Source organism: Petromyzon marinus, chromosome 3, assembly GCF_048934315.1.
Source record: "Petromyzon marinus isolate PM22_M1 ecotype Great Lakes invasive population chromosome 3, UKy_Petmar_22M1.pri1.0, whole genome shotgun sequence".
In the NCBI taxonomy this organism is placed as follows: Eukaryota; Metazoa; Chordata; class Hyperoartia; order Petromyzontiformes; family Petromyzontidae; genus Petromyzon; species Petromyzon marinus.
Window position 1 is genome coordinate 12,001,416 of NC_133669.1, and position 16,589 is coordinate 12,018,004.

General features: G+C 40.1%; 1 protein-coding gene across 2 annotated transcripts; it reads right to left on the bottom strand.

Moving 5' to 3' along the window:
* Window positions 1–180: 180 nt before the first annotated feature.
* LOC116953878 (annexin A13-like) lies at window positions 181–16,589 on the bottom strand. Of its 2 annotated transcripts, XM_032974168.2 has the most exons (12): window positions 16,434–16,533; window positions 15,273–15,323; window positions 13,619–13,694; window positions 13,389–13,483; window positions 10,210–10,380; window positions 6,300–6,333; window positions 5,914–5,993; window positions 4,111–4,179; window positions 3,581–3,682; window positions 2,261–2,336; window positions 1,965–2,077; window positions 181–563 (listed from the first exon to the last, which is right to left on the bottom strand). In XM_032974168.2, the coding sequence occupies exons 1-12, from the start codon at window positions 16,446–16,448 to the stop codon at window positions 444–446; spliced, it is 1,002 nt and encodes a 333-aa protein (XP_032830059.2). In that variant the 5' UTR covers window positions 16,449–16,533; the 3' UTR covers window positions 181–443. The 2 variants fall into 2 exon arrangements, with proteins under 2 accessions (XP_032830059.2, XP_032830067.2); XM_032974176.2 differs by lacking the exon at window positions 15,273–15,323 and having other exon boundaries at window positions 16,434–16,589.

The window sequence follows — 16,589 nt, forward strand, 5'->3', positions numbered from 1 at the left end:
TCATTACTGACACGGAATGGTGAGGAGGCCTTCATCCAGCAGTGCATTAAAAAGGGTTTTTTTATGATATATATACACACACGTGTTCCTGTAGCCCCACGTAATTGGCCAAATGCACATAATCAAATGTGTCAACCTGTAAAATGTCCTGAGAAATTAGCGATAAATGACATCAACGGCTTATGGGGGCTTGAGCATTTTATTGGAACTCATATGCAGAATACATTTAATGCTTTTAAAAAAATCACACTCAAATCAGTTTATCGTCAAACGTTTGACTGACAATCAATACTCGTCTTCTGCTTTATCATCTCAGTGCACTAAAAACGGCCAAGAGAATTAACTGGGGAGCTATGGAAATTGGCCCTGTGCCATTTGTAAAAAAAACATGTTGAATGGATGTATTGTCATTCGGTCTGCAGGTTAAACATTCGGTGCAAGGTTTAATGTATGACAGCCAGCAGTATCTTCTTGTAGTCTCCACTGCAGTCGCCAGCAACAAAGGAGGCAAGTGTCTTCTCATATTTTTGCTGGAAGGTTTCTTTGATGGTGCCCAAGTCAATCTGCAACAATTTGACATGCATTTCGTTTGAACACGCTGGCAAATATTGTAATGGCTTAGAAACAGGGGTAACAATTACAACGTGTTACTGGACCAAAAACATTATCTCATAACAGGCCATGGAAAATGTAAACGTGTAAAACCCAGCGGTAGGCCACAGGCATATAATAAGTAAATAAAGATAAGAGATGTATGCATACGAGATATAAGATGTGTATCCAGAAGAGAGATGAGAGGGTAAGAAAATGTGATGCGCAGTGCTGTGAGAGAAGAGAAAGAGGCGAAGAGTATTTTACAACACTTTGTGCCATCAAATTGCAGTCCACAGTCTCCAAGCTGACCCCCCCCCCCCGCACCACCCCCCCCCCCCCACCTTCAGCCCCCCTACGTCACTACAGGGCCTACCACAATGGTTCACTTAAATATTCTCCACACTTTTGTGTGAAATAATTGACTCATGCAATTCCAAAGTGAAGGTGGACCGTATTTAATAGCAAATTGGAGTTACGTCGTGAGTTGGAATAAAGCTCTCGGCGGGCCAGGATGGGGCCCTTGGGCTGGAGTTTGAACAGCCCTTGTATGAAACCCTTCGGCACGAGTTTCATTAATAAAATGGCACGCAGCAAAATTTGCCATGCAGACATAGATTCACAGGCAATCGATTAATGATACTCTGCACGTATGCCGATGGTCCCGACGAGTGAGATTTGAATAGAAATGACCCCTCGTTAATACTTTCCCGACATTAGCTGCTGCAAATGTCATAGTATTCAACGAGCAGCGGCCTAAGCAATGACTTGCTAAAGCGCCTACTTTACACGAAAAAAAATCTCACTGGATTCTTAACAGAGTTTCTAGTCCCAAGATACCCCCCCCCCCCACCTCCATTACACCCCTGATGAATTGTGAACAGAACACATTTCACGTGTCATTTTGTTCCTTTCTTGGTGACTGCTCCGATTATGAAATGTTCCGTACATAACGCCTATCACGAGGGAGTCTGTACTTTGCCCCAGCCCCATCCCTCCATCCCTCCATCCAAGCAAAAGGCTTTGGCCATTACCAATTCAGTGCTGTTTGTGGTATGATGACACGAGAATATATGTAGAACGTCTTTCACACCGAACATAACCAACCGTGCTAATCGGAGGTGCGGGGGAAGAACAACAAACTGAACAGAAAAATCAGTTCTAAAGAAATGAGTTTTCAATCTATATTTTAAAGTGCATAGCTCCAGTGATTTCCCTTCTAAGGGAATGAAGAGCATATCAGAAGGCCACAGAAGCGCATCTGAAAGCGCGCAATGCAGTGACCGTCTTTGCTTGACGGCTGGCCAAAAGCCGCTGCCCTTAAACAATGTTGTCATTGCACTTATGCACCACTATCCCCCAGGGCCACTTACCTGGGAGCGGCTGACAATGCAACGGATGAGTGTGTCATCATCTGTGCCAGTCCCTTTCATCGACTTGTATAGCTTCTTTGCAAAGTATTCCTGCGCATCCATTGCACAGTGGACTGGAAGGACATCAAAGCTTTGTAAATTATCCGTGTGAAAATATAGCGCATACTTCAAAAAGTTGGCGTAATCTACTGGTATACAAACATACTATTCACCATGCCAAAGGAGTGAATGTTAAGTCTGGCGTTTTAAACATCAACAATGACATAGTTTGGAATTAACAGCAGGTAACACAATACCAATAGCTAGGTAGGCATCTTGGAGCATCCCAGATGTTTCACTCTTGACGACATCTTCAATGTCCTCTCCATAGTTCTACAAAACAATAGAAAGATACATTTTTATTCAAAGCTTGCGTGACTGCAGGGATTCATTTTCTTGACTTTACGGAAAGAACCCAGAATATGAATTAGAAAGATACATGTTACGCAAGACTATATCTCATATTACCTGTACATTACATAATCGGCTGCCATATCTGAAATAATGCATCATTTAATGGAGATTTTAACGATTCAGAATCCATTGAGTTCAATAATAATTTTCCGTTTTTCTCATCCCGTGCCCGTCGGGGTTATGTAAACGGATTGTAAAAACACATTGATGATTACTCTTGTAATTCAGTGCATGCATCATGAGCTTTAAACATGGATAGTATGAATCAATATATCATTATACCTGTAATTTAGAAAGTTTCCTTGTTCAGAAAATGTATCTTAATACTAAAATATGGTCAATATAGCAGAGTTTCCAGAACACGCAAAGACATATGTGCAAAATAACACGGGAAAACATAAGTTATTACACCCTTCAAGGAACTGACACATGGCTGTGAATGATAAATTAATACAGTCATGATATAATATAAAAAAGGCTTTTTTTATATATATGGTGACGTATCTTCTATTAAGCTCTCTGACCAAGGGCAGCTGCTCTATCACTCCCAACCATACCTCGCAAATCTTCACCTGGCAACGCAAATCTGCGTAACCACACTACTTGAGCCAAAGAGATGAACTAGTCCATGAGCCCCAAAACCAAATATTCTCACTTGACAGTACCGCGTGTTTCCAATTTATCTATGTGAATTATGTGATAACCACTGAAAAGTAAAGAGTTTTCAAGTAATTAACTCTTATAAACCATATACATATTTTGGTACAACTAAAGTGTTGCTATTTTAGGTGGTACCGATTTATGCTTTGGTCCATGAACCAAAGAGTTGAGATGGTTTTTCGCTGTCTTCCTCCTTGGAATTTTTCAGGTGACATCATCGATAAATGCAGTTTGATATCAAACCCAGGACACAGAGATGTGTATGTATATGTTCAGCAAGATGTTTGATGTCGCTCCGTGTGCCGGGAGCTGGGAGTATATTCAGTTCCAGAAGAAACTCCCAGAACGTGGGGCTAAATGTCAGACACCGTGCTAAACAACACACAGTACAACCATGAAAACCATCAGAGAAATACGACCGTAAAAAAAAAATATCCCAATGAGAGCACACGCTAGGAAACGTCACGGCAAAAGAGGTGAGGTGCCATGATTATGTGAGGCACCGTTTTGTAAGCCTTAAAGGTGGCACGCAGCTGCATCATGTTTCTCGTTGCCAGCACCGAGTTGAATGCCAGCTCGTCCGTTCCCCAGTGCCCTTTTCCTGCCTGCAACACAGGTCCAAAGTGAGAAACTCCACCAACACGCGCGGCCACCGCGAAACATCGCTCCCATAGCACATCTGCAGCAAATGATGACGAGCGCTCCTGAGCACACGTCTGGCTCTGCACGAGTGGACCGATGAGGAGGTTGGAGTTACAACACATTGTCGATCTTAAATGTCCCATATCACTCATTTGTGGACAATCAATTACATCTATGGGAAGTAATTAGTGAATGTAAGAGCTAATTATGAAGAAACTAGCAGTTTCCTTGCAACAGGGACATTAATTATGCCACTGTGTGTCAAATCTGACCTTTAAATAATAATGGAATATATTTGTGAAGAATTAAAACAGATAACTTGCAGCACAATAGGCTGTTTAAATGTATAGCATGCCATGCCGGACCACGTTTGCTTTTGCCTTGTGCATACCTCGTGAAGCTCCTTGGCATCACTGTTGGCCAACGACATGTTCACATCGGTGGTTTCATCACGATTCCCCTATAGAGACAGAACCAAACATTTATGGAACACAAATATCAAACCTTTACAAGTTGATGTATTAGCCATTCGTAAAAAAATGTGTTACATAAATGGATAAAATACTCACGAGCCATATAGTCGCACCCAGCTAAAACATTTCAGAAGGGTAAATTGTTTTCCTGCCAAAAGGACGGCAGACATACGTTTTTGCAAACTCTGTTGCTATTTCAGATGAAATACCAATTACTGAACACGTATTTGTTGCATTCCATATGGCAATCGCAAGGCTATTCAGTAATGGGTTTTCATTGAAGAAAAAAAAACAATCGGGAAAACGTATTGGTGACTTGTTCCTGTTTGTTGGAAACTACAGCATTGAATATTTTCACATTTGCGACATTCAACAGCCGACTAAAAGTTTCAGCGACACACTCTTCTTCTCCCCACCGTGCATCTCTGTCTCAGGTGACGTTTCTTCCTCTCCCAATGAAGCGGTGCTACTGAAGTAATTTAACTTTTTTAATGCTCTCTTGTAATGCGTATACCATTGTTTTACTATAACGTGATAATTGGAGAACTTGTGCTGTGTAAAATCTAAGGGTTGTAACCCAGCAGTTACTGAACAGATTTAAATATATTCATCTCCATTTCCTCTCCAATGGTGGAGTTTTTGTTTATGTCTACCAAATGTTTCTCTTCACAGGTGGCTCGGTGGCTCAGAGGTCAGAGCACATGGCTCACAATGCTGATGAAACCTGGGTTTGAATCCAGAATGCAATGCATAATTACATCAGGTTCTCAAGCATAGCAAGTTGATAGGTCTAAGCCCAGTCACGAAAGATAATACAAATACCCCCTTAAGGCACATTTGGTTTCACACTTTATTTTGATCAATTCAAGCCATGCTAATTAAGGAATACAAATAGATCAACTTGACTGTTATGTGGCAACCTCATAGCAAGGTGAACAGAAACGTTTTAGGATCAAAAAAGATACTTGAAGTTTTTTTCTTTAATCCTGTCAAAAATCTCATCTGGAGTCGTCCACTGTGAGACAGGGCACACAATTGTGCAAGATTTTTGGGATTCTTGACTTAAAGCTTTCGTGACTGCAGGAACTCATATTCTTGGGTCTTTCGGTAAAGTCACGTAGATAGGTTCAAAGAAAATAATAAAAAATAACAGACAACTACGACGTATCGATCGCAAAGCAAGCTTCAGAAAGACGACCGCTTGCGTTGCGATAGAAACGTACTTTTCTGTTATTTTGTATTCTTTTCTCTGAAACTAACTACGTGACTTGACCGAAAAACTCAAGAATATATATTTTTGGGATTCTCCATCTCATTGCATGATGCCATCAGCACAATTGCTATTAATTTGGACATTATTTTTTATGTATAAAACATGTATCCATTCATATGCAAATTCAACATGTTACATTTCCATAATGACAGATATACATAATAGTTGAATCAGTTGAACACGTAGGCTTTTACAACCGATGTTTTTTGGGTTAAATCGCGTAAACACAAAGATGTCATTAAACCCGCCACCACCCGAGACAGCCAATTCGTTAGATTTGTTACGTAAACAAAACGTGCCAATTAGTTACTACTTTAGCAAACTCGAATTGGAAATGTTGTGGGTTTACCTTCCAATATACCGGTGCATGAATAATCCATTGTTATGATCCATGGAAGTCTATTTTAGTCATCGTGCCCTGTCACCTGCGTGCGAGTCAAGCCCTCACCTGTACCAGGGCGATCAAAAGCTTCTCCACCGCACCGCTGGTCTCACTCTTCAGGTCTGACTCAAGGTCCCTGTCAAAAACTAAACGGAGGTTCACAAACATTAGTCTAATGTACAGTGTGCATGTGTGTGTATGCTATTTTGTGAGAAGCGCCAGTATAATCTTGAGCGTGCTACGCTACAAACCTGGCGACCCGAGATTGATTCCTAATTACGGCCACCACCAGTGACGGTTATCTGAATCGGTCCTGGGCCTCTCCCTGAGTCGATTCAGTCTGAAATAAGTACGTCGCGTGGTGTGTTTTTTTCATTTGTCACAAATTGTCAATGCCAAAAATCAGTGTTTTATTACACAAACATTAACCGTGTTGCGTATCTCATACTCACGTTCATTGTAAACGAAGCGCATTTTTTGGATTTGCTGGAAGCAGAGACAAAGAATAAAGTGTTAGCTTCATTGTTAGCTTAACTGCAAACTTGTTTTCATTATTATCTATCAGATACATGGAAGTCTGTGGGTGGAGTGTGTGGCTTGGGAAGGAAATCCAGTTTCGGGCCAACGTGGTGCCTTAATCCCTCCAGAGTCAATCAAATGAGTGACAATTTGTGAAGTCAACTGTGGTTTTCTAATGGACAATCTGAACCCCACCACAGAAATGTGGAATTTCCACCACTGGCTCTGGCTCAGGAGAGGCCCTCATCCAGCAGTGTATTCTTATAAAGAGTGCTGTACAGTGTATACAAATGGCTGAGATGTGAAAGTATTTTAGCATTGAATGTTTACATATAACATTTTTATTCGTCATAAATTCCATCACATTTTGACTCATTGCAAATTATTATTGTTATCCATAGTTTGTCACAAAACTGTCGAATGCCTTGTAGCACATCTGGTATTTCGCCACCAAGTAAAACAAAACTGAATTGCAGTGCAATGAGATTTTTAAAAAATATCTTACATAAACCAAGCAGAAAAAAATAACTCAAATGTCTTAAAGCCAAAACCATTAACAATTTACTTGTTTGACTTGCAACGATATATTTACGTTCTATAATACACTATTGACATATATTATGGTCACAGCAGAGTTTGGACCATAGATTGATAGGAAGTTGGCAGAATGGCAGTTGTTTCTGCTGTGGACACACATTTTGCAGCCTTGGGTTGATAGCCTTGATGGGGTCAGTAACAATCCTATGTTTACCATAGCTAACAGTGCTAATAAATGTTACAATGTGATAACCTTGAATGATAAGACGTTGAAGGTGGTTCCCACACCAACAACCAGATACCCCACGACAATGAGATATGCATGTAACAAAATGGTTTGATTCTTGTGTTCGCAGGATCTGATTTTCTGATGACAGTTAGTCAAAGGCAAGCGTGGAAAGAAGACGCCATTGCTCGTACAACACCAATTTATTTCATACATCTTCGATGAGCACGGTTGGCTACGTACGGTGAGAAATTTCAACGTAACATTGTCTACTGAATGAAGATAGAAAGCAATAATACGACATTTAATCCAGTGGTGCAGTGGTTATATTGCTGCTACTGAAATTCGAATGCCTGCCACGGCTAACATCGGTGATGAGCTATATCATAACTGCTTAAGTTCTTCGTCCATCACCGACACGCACTAACCAGCATTGTGAAGTATGGTACAACAATCCCACATTAAGGACATGGCATTTGGAGGCCTTCATCCATTCGTGCATTGAGAATAGCCGGAACAAATGTTTTAATCTCATAAAATTACGAATAATATACGCTTTACATTTATGTTGGATGTTTTCAATATGGATGTTGAAATGTTAAGGATCACTGAATTATTACACTCATGAATAAATGATTGGGTTTTGATGAGGTCAAGAATTGGATAATTGGAAAAAGTATTTGCATTCCTTTCCATTGCTCGCTAATCAACACCAGTGTATGAAATGTGATTCGCTATTTGAAATTTGCAAGTTCAGACAAATATTCATACTAAGGTCATGGTAAAGTGGTAAACATACATTTTCTAACTTTTTTATTATTATTCCATCATTTGATTCATGACTAAATCCTGTCTCTTAACTATTCCAAAAATATAATTTAAATCATTTCTTTACGAACGTTTAAATTTTATAATACAGTACTAAAGTAGTAGTAATAATATAAAAAAATGGTCAATCTACTACTGCATGAAGGCCTTCCCATGCCATGTCAGTCATGTGGGGTTGTTTGACTGTACTTCTGATGTCACTCGCATATTGATGTCAATGTAGTCGGTGTGAGCTCGCCTGTGATTAATCACACGTATAATTGCGCACTCTGCTAATCGCTACGGGTATCCAGGTGCGGTTATTATAGGAGAAGGAAATGTTGATCATTGATTGGACCCCCAGCCCAACTCGCACCCAGTTGAGTACGAGGCATACTCCCGCACTTGGTGCGTGAGGATTTCAGCTGCGATGTTGTGACGTGGAGGGAGTCTCTGATCGCTATTGCAGATACGCAATTTGCCCTTCTGAGGAACACTTCGAAATAAAGTTTCGCCGTTTCACAAAGCCTCTTGGTGCTCAGCTGTTGTGGAGTAGCCCACTTCTCCAGAAGGCAGAACACAACGCAGAGGACCTACTTTCTAATCGTTTCCGAACTTTACTAAATATATATTATTGGGGTTGTTTTGAAGTAGCCCACTTCTCCAGAAGGCAGAACACAACGCAGAGGACCTACTTTCTAATCGTTTCCGAACTTTACTAAATATATATTATGTATTGTTGCTGTCTATTTGCCCCACCTGTCCCCCTCGCAAGGATTCATGACGGGAGGAGCGGGGACAGGGCGAACGAGCTACATCAGCCATAGTGGGGAATTTAATTAAGAGAGATGGGTTCATAGCGCAGTATGTGACACTGTTCCACGATTTATTTTTATATTTTGACTAGCTTTACTACCCGGCTTCGCCCGGGACTTGGATTCTTGTCTTGGATTAATACACGGCACACGCGGAGGGTGGGGGGGGGTGCGTGACGTCAGCAGGCACACTGCGTGACGCTGCCGCATGCGGGTGACATCACAGATGTGACGTCACCGCTCACTTGCCGTGCAAAATATATCCATTATTGAGCCCCCCCCCAAAATGTTTAAGTCTTTTTATACTTTTGCATTGTGTACAGTCTGGAAGCTAACCACATGCCAAATTTGAAGTTTGTTGCATGTCGGGAAGTATGCTAAACATTTCGAACAGACACACATTCACAAATTTCCCTTTTATATATTTAGATTACATTTGTACCCGTTTCCACATCCCATTTTCCCAAAAATCCCTTCGTTAAACACCACTAAGATAATTTATAAAGCATAACGTTGCACAGTATCTGTACATATTGTACATATTTGTAATAAGAGAAAACAACAACCTATATTTAATTATATACGAACATAAATTGCATAAAGCCGAGTGTTGAATGTTAAAGGTTCTGAACAAAGGAATTGAAAACATTTGTGATAAACAGCCAGCCCATGTTTTAGCAAGCCTACTGCAGCATACAAGGTTTTTAAATGACTCTCTTGAGCTTGTGTGATACAAAACATTGCATTCTAAATGTGGTTCCAATATACATTCGTAGACGTAAACTGGGCATTATCTCAATATTTAACTGGATGAAAACATGTCAATGTGTCTCCATTGGTGTCTTGCCCAGTGCAGGAAAGTCCACATTCCTATGCCGGAAGCTATGGCCTATTAATTTCAGATTTATTCTGTTGTATTGTTCAACTGTTATTGTTGTTTTACGGAGCCTAATATCCGTCTGTAGTTCTTAAAATGAAAATAACTTGATGTGTAATCAATAACAGTAAATTGGCACCATCGATGGAATACAGCATATAATGACCCCCCCCCCACCTCACGTCCGCCCTCCACAACCCCCTTGCAATTTCACTTCGGCAATATGTGTTGTGTTTTTTTTACAATTTAGTGTCTATGGCACCTCGAATGGCTGCAGCGGGCATGTGACTAAACTACATATAACACATCGAATCACGATATTGCTGTTTGTCTTGTGAAGATAAAAAAAGCCACTTAAAGGATTTTTCAGAAGTTCTGTGAAACTTGCATAGCAATATTCGGACAAACGGGGGTCACACTTCCCTGCGAGTTTTCCAAATAATGACCATGATGTGATACCGATAGCACACGGGAATGAAATCGATATACAAAACCAAAAGGCAGTTGGTAAAGTTGGTAAAGTGGATGTGTCCACTGCGAGTGGCGCGGTGTACTGTGGTTGGCTGACTGCGGGGAGAGACCTTGTTGGTGCGGGTGCACAGGATCTCCACGAGCACGTCCTCGTCCGTGCCAGCGCCCTTCATGGCCTTGCGCAGCTCCTTGGCATCGTACACAGCCGGCAGGTCCATGAGCGCCAGCACCACCTTCTCGAAGTCGCCCTTCAGCTCACCCTTGAGCACCTCGACCAGGTCCTGGACAGCAACGTCACAGCAAAGGGAATGCCTCTTTTTTCCACAGTGCATCCGACCTATGCCGGGGCCATGTCAAGCAATAACGGTGCCAGTGGTAAACCAACCGTAATGGTCAATTGCACAATGATGGATCAGCTCAGGTGTGCCAAGGTAAATGAGATACAATGCACCAAAAAAGCCTGGTCCCACACGCAGCACCAGATTAATGCAGGGGCATCAGATTTGTAGAGACCCCCAAATATAGACTTTTTTTTATAATGGCAACAAAACCAATACTGTAGTACTGTGAACAATAATATAGGTAATTTGGCATCGGGTATGAGTAGTGGTAATAAAATAAGGGTAAGGAATTCGAATATAAAAAAACAAGACCCCCTAAAACTAAAACAACCCTGGCCCACATCTCCACGACATCACCACGTTAGTCAGCGTGGTTTGGTAACGGAGGGGCAAGGATCGTTTCAGCCATAACTAGCCACTGATATTACCCATGGCTGGGATTCGAACTCAAATCTTCAGGATCATATGACAGTACACTGAGCATTGCACCACGACTCTATGGTAATGATTTTTTTACGTAGTGATAATAGAGCAATTGTTGCTTGGGCTTCCCATTACAGCTCTGCAGCTCGCTAACACAATCGCTTATGTTGTCGCTCCATCATGACTGCATGACATATTTCGTTGCTATAAGCATTTGAAGGCACAACAGTGCTAATAAATGGCGTAACTTGGCCAATGTTAGTTTGGCCTTGTCAACAGTCCAACAATAGAGGACAATCGCTGCTTTTAGTGAATGACACATAGGAACCAAAAAAAACAAGATAAAAAACAAGATCAGTATATAAGTGGAGCTATTCGATTTAATACCATTCAAGTTACAGCATGTAATGACTTTCCATATGCGGCCAGTGTATAGTAGTACGACATTCAGGTTGCTGATATAGCTGGATGCATTTTTCATTGTTATCCCTTCATTTATTTACCAAACTACACAAACATGCAGGGATCATTTCAGAAGGAAATAAAAACATACGTGTGTATTTTTTTATATGAATAATGTAACGTGCCACTTTGATCCTACTGCGTATTTTCGTCTTCATAAAATGCATCCCAACTATGTACAGGGTGGTCCAGATGCCGTGTGGTTCCCATTTTATTCTATACATGTTAATATGTGTTTTTTTTTATATATATACAAATGGGTGTTAAAACAGTAATGAATAAGCCAACAACATATGAGGAGTCAATGAATTGGGGATGACCAGGCATCTGGACCACCACCCTGTTTATAATAGACATTCAAGCAGACAAATCAATTCGTTAGTGTTAGATCAACGTAGAATCCACCGTGTGATTATTTGACAAGAAAAATAATGTTAGTTCTATTTAATTGCATACCTGCGTTTAATTAACTTCAGCTGAGCAAATATTCACATTGGGTATTTCCAATATTGATCATGTAAACACGATACATGCAGCGACTGCTTTGGAATCACAAATGACTCACCGTATTACCTTGGCTCCACCTAGTGCTTGTTACCCCTATCACAAGGCATTGCGTCAAGCCTAGCAACATTCTCCATATCACGCCTGTCAGCAGGTGTATCGCAGCAACGGCTTAAACAGCGGATGCGTCCGTTTGTTAATGTGGTCGTCATATCGCTAAGAGCTCAATGCAATGTTTGCTTAGAAAGAGATGGGGGACGCTGGTTCATGGAAGCATAGTTTATGAGACCTACAAATTCATGGCTAAAACAATGTACAAAGTTAATAGCAATCATCATCAGACATAATTCGTATCTATGTATGTTTGAACTTCTTTCGCTTGTAACCGACCTGGCAAATCGGAGGTGCGGGGGAAGGACAACAAACTAAACAGAAAAAAGCAGTTCTAAAGAAATTAGTTTTCAATCTATATTTAAAAGTGCATAGATCCAGTGATTTCATAATAAGGGAAGGAAGAGCGTGCCAGACGGCCACAGAAGCGCATCTGAAAGCGCGCAATGCAGTGACCGTCATCATTCGATGGCTATCCAAAATCAGATGGGAGGATGCCCAGAGTATGCGTGATAGTTAATGCTCCTTGACGGGATCAGCAAGGTATTGTGGTTCATTTGTGGAAAGCACTTTGTGTGCAATGAATGCAACCTTATCATGCATTTGTTTAAAAGTGTCCCAAAGTCACTGCTACCTCATAATGCACTGATGTCATCGCACCATCTCCTTGCTCAACTTCTTCTCGCTCCACTACTTCTCGGTGGTGCATTCTATTCCTTGGCTGCCACGGCAATATGGTTCTTTATCGGCCTTCTCACGCTGTTTTGCCCAAGCACATTACTTTCCTGAGCTGTTTGAATGATGTCATGAACCGTGTCATGTTGTCTAATCCTTCTGTTCTTAATTCTGTCTTTGGAATTAAACCGGTCACCAGTGTAGAAGCAAAGTACAGTACTCATCGGTGGACATCTGGGGAAATGGTTCTAGACAGCAACTGGAGTTGACCATGGCTGTCTGATTTTACCATCGCTATTCAATGGTTTTATAGAACACATTTAAAGGAACAGCATCAGTTGGTGGTAGGGCCATTACCAACCAATGCTTCTCTAATGAGTGATCGAGTACAACATATTTATGAACTTGGCATGCCACATCTAGCTATGGCTGTGGCTACTCTTCATGTGCCTAGTCCAGTCTACCAACGACCCTGACAATATTCTATGTGAAATTAATCCATGTGTCAACCCACTGCTAAGGCCTTCTCACACCATTTTGGTAATGGGGGGTTATTTAAAAATACAAAATGCACCACGCTGTTCAGTGCTAGTTGGTGAAGGCGGAACCCAGGACCAGTTCAGATGATATTTATGACTTGCCACTGAAGTTATCCGTGGCCAGGTATTAAACCTGCATTGCCAGGTTCACTATAAATATCTTATTGTTAAACATACACAGTCAATATGAATGGCATCATGATTTGAACACAAGGCGTCACAGTAGCAACTTACATCTCCATATGAACGCTTGTACTCTTCCTTGATCTGGTGACGTTGCTTGGCAGTGCGATTTGCCAAAATCTCAATTATTTTATCTTCATCTGTGCCTAAAATGCAAAAAAAAACCTTTTAAAACATTGATGAAATAAAAAAAGGATATATTGGCTGTCACAATGACTGTAATAAATGGTGTTTTTTTTTACTACAAGTTAAAATGTACACAAGTGGGGAAAATACTTTACCTAGTCCTTTGCATGCCTTCCTAAGGTCTTTAGCATCCTTGGCTGCATCGAAGTCAGCATAGGGGTGAATTGTAGGCTGCAGACAAAGAAAGCAAATGGGTGCACACATCCACATGCAGTCATTCACGCACTAAATCAGGACATGCGATTTATACCTTTGCCTAACCTTGTAATAAAGCAGAGAGTTGACTGGATTTTTATTACAGGATACTTTGAAGTCAATTTACAGTCGTGTAATCTGTAGGTTGAATTGTGCGGATGGTGAAAAAAGAAAATTGCCTAAAATGTGCTTTATTTAATTTAGTCAAACCATGGTAAAATGCTTAAACCATCAGGGCTTTCATGAATCGATATCGTGCGTGCTGATCAAACAGTCACTGCACCCAAAGGGCAGGGACTTAAACGACCCACTGCTCAAATTCTTCGAAGCTTAAATAGTCTCATGGGTTATGACTATGTTGTGATTGCATGTTTTCACAACAGGTATGCATTTTTTTTAAAGGAGTGCGATAACTTTTTACACGAAGTGACTCTCAGATAAAACAAACTCACCAGATAAAATAAAAATAGGACCGAAGCCAAATAAAATATTTTACAAATTGATTTGTTCAGTAACAAAACACAAACTGTTATAAAAGACAAAGAATACAAACGTGCAAACGACTTCAATCAAAACACAATCAACTCCCATCTTTAAAAGTTGGTGCTATTAAAAAGTCTACGACTACAGCAGTTACAAAATGTTTTTACAAACTTTTAACAGCTTTAAGTTATAAAAGGTCAATCACTTAGGGACCACATCATTAATTATACTTTTTTAATGTCATTATTTTTTTTGCTCAACGAGCATATATGCATTTGAATTGTATCTACGGTAACGTGGTCGATCGATGTTCCCTTAAAAACAGTCACGCAATTTTAAAAAGGGCAAACATGCTGCGATACGCACGAGAGAAAGGCAGGTGTGTGTGTGTATCAAGATAAGATAGGTGGGCGCACACACACGCACACATGAAGACACATCCATTTTAACACCAAATCAGTTGCATCATTTGTTGTAAAATTATTAAAGCAGAACACAAAACGGAATATTGTTGGCAAGCATCGAACACGAGTTTGCCTTTACAAATCCAGCGCCAATAATTACCCACTCCAGACACACTGCAATTAAGAGCAAGCAACTACTGCATGAAAAGCAGCAATTTGAAACAGGCTTAAAGCTGCTCGTGGTTTGTACCATCCCATGGAATGCAGGTGATTCTTCCAACGTGGATGCCCATTCTATAAAACTCAGCTCGTAAATCACACCGTTTATTTCAAACTACAATCATGCGACATTAAGCAGGTTTCAAGCTGCTTAAAGCTGAATATAACAACAAATCACAATCATTTATCAAAGTAAATGATTAAGAGAACATTCACACTCTCAACTAAAAATGTAGCAAATGGAACATTTACCCGCAAAAAATGAAAGCAGCACACACAAGCTTCTGGAAACGCAAATCAGAGACTTTCAGTGAAAATGTGACTTCATTGTAAACTATAGAGGAAGAATGCATTTTTAGATTTATGATATTTAGATACCATAAATGAAATTAATACACTTAATATTAATTCGATCATCGTCACTTCTAAGTTTAAAAAAAGATCATACGGCCAGCAGAAGTTTCTTCGGCTTGATTTTTTGTTTCTTTTTGAGGTTACACTGGACATTAAACAAAAGCATTGTATGTATTGTTTTTCAAAAAAAGTTTCACCTGCTTTAAACATTGACTTTACTTGGAGAAAAAAAGAACCTCTGACCTTCAATTTTATTAAGACACATATTCTAAATATACAATATTTTAAATGTTAATGAATAAAAATGACAATTTTGTGGATGAAATGTTTCTGGTTCATCATGGGCAGCAGTGCCTCCCTCGTACACGAAAGCAACGAAGTTAATTATAATGGCTCTTAGACTTGAACAAAACCAGCACTCCTTCATCCACCCTACGATGTGTAAATGAGATTTAAAAAAATCAGGCTGAGCTACTCAGGTGGAGACACATTACGAGTAGAGAGGATCTGAAATTATTGTTGTCCATTAAAACATTCTGCACATTGTGACCGTTTAAAAAAAGGTTACATTTGATTTACTGTTCTCGTTGTTTTTTGAAATATGGAAAAAATATCCCATGAGAATATTTTCTGGACTTCAGATTCATAGGGTAACTGAGGGTCCAGAGCACTAAGATTGTATTACCATTTTACATTCAGACGTTGAGACTGTACGTATGCAGTGAGATAATTAAATTACAGCATATTATCTTAACTGTAATGAGTATACATTTAAGTATGCTTTTGGAGATCGCATGTTTTTCTTTGCAAGAACGTCTCAATCGTTAACGATTTGTCGCGGCAAAATCATTAATTTAAAATTTACAACAGTAAACAAAACCACGCATTTGTAAAAATAAATATTTGGTGATACTGCATTAACAGAAAAAAACTCAACACATTCGTGAATAACACTGACTAAAAAAATAGGTGAAGTTTTAAACAATGGCATTTCTCTATACACTGTGAAGGGCCTTTTCCCAAAAAGTCGCATATATAATTTTGCATTTTTAAGGCAATGTGTTGAGTTTTTTTATTCCTATTGTCAGTGGTCCTCTGAGTAATTTGAAGTGGGAAAGATTTGTGTATTACGAGCCAAAAACATGCCCATTATTTTCGACATAGAGCACAGCAGTCTCTAGAACACAATGCAGTTAAGAGGGTGTATGCACGATTTGGTGCAAATGTTATCATTAACACGAGTTCTTATTCTCACCTGTACGTTTCCCATCTTGTTTGGTAGCAACTGCCTTCTGGTAAAAACACGTGTCCTCGGAGATTCGAGTTCATCTGAGGAGCCACTTAAATAGAGGTGCCCATTGTTTGCACAATCCGTACCATCCACCACCCCCCCGACCAATGTCCCCCACCT

Excerpts from the sequence above, each read along its gene's own strand:
- LOC116953878 (XM_032974168.2), bottom strand. Across the intron at positions 13,695-15,272 it reads CGAAGAAACTTCTGCTGGCC|CCTACAATTCACCCCTATGC; the intron begins GTATGATCTTTT and ends CTTTGTCTGCAG. Across the intron at positions 2,337-3,580 it reads CCTTTAAGGCTTACAAAACG|AACTATGGAGAGGACATTGA; the intron begins GTGCCTCACATA and ends ATTGTTTTGTAG.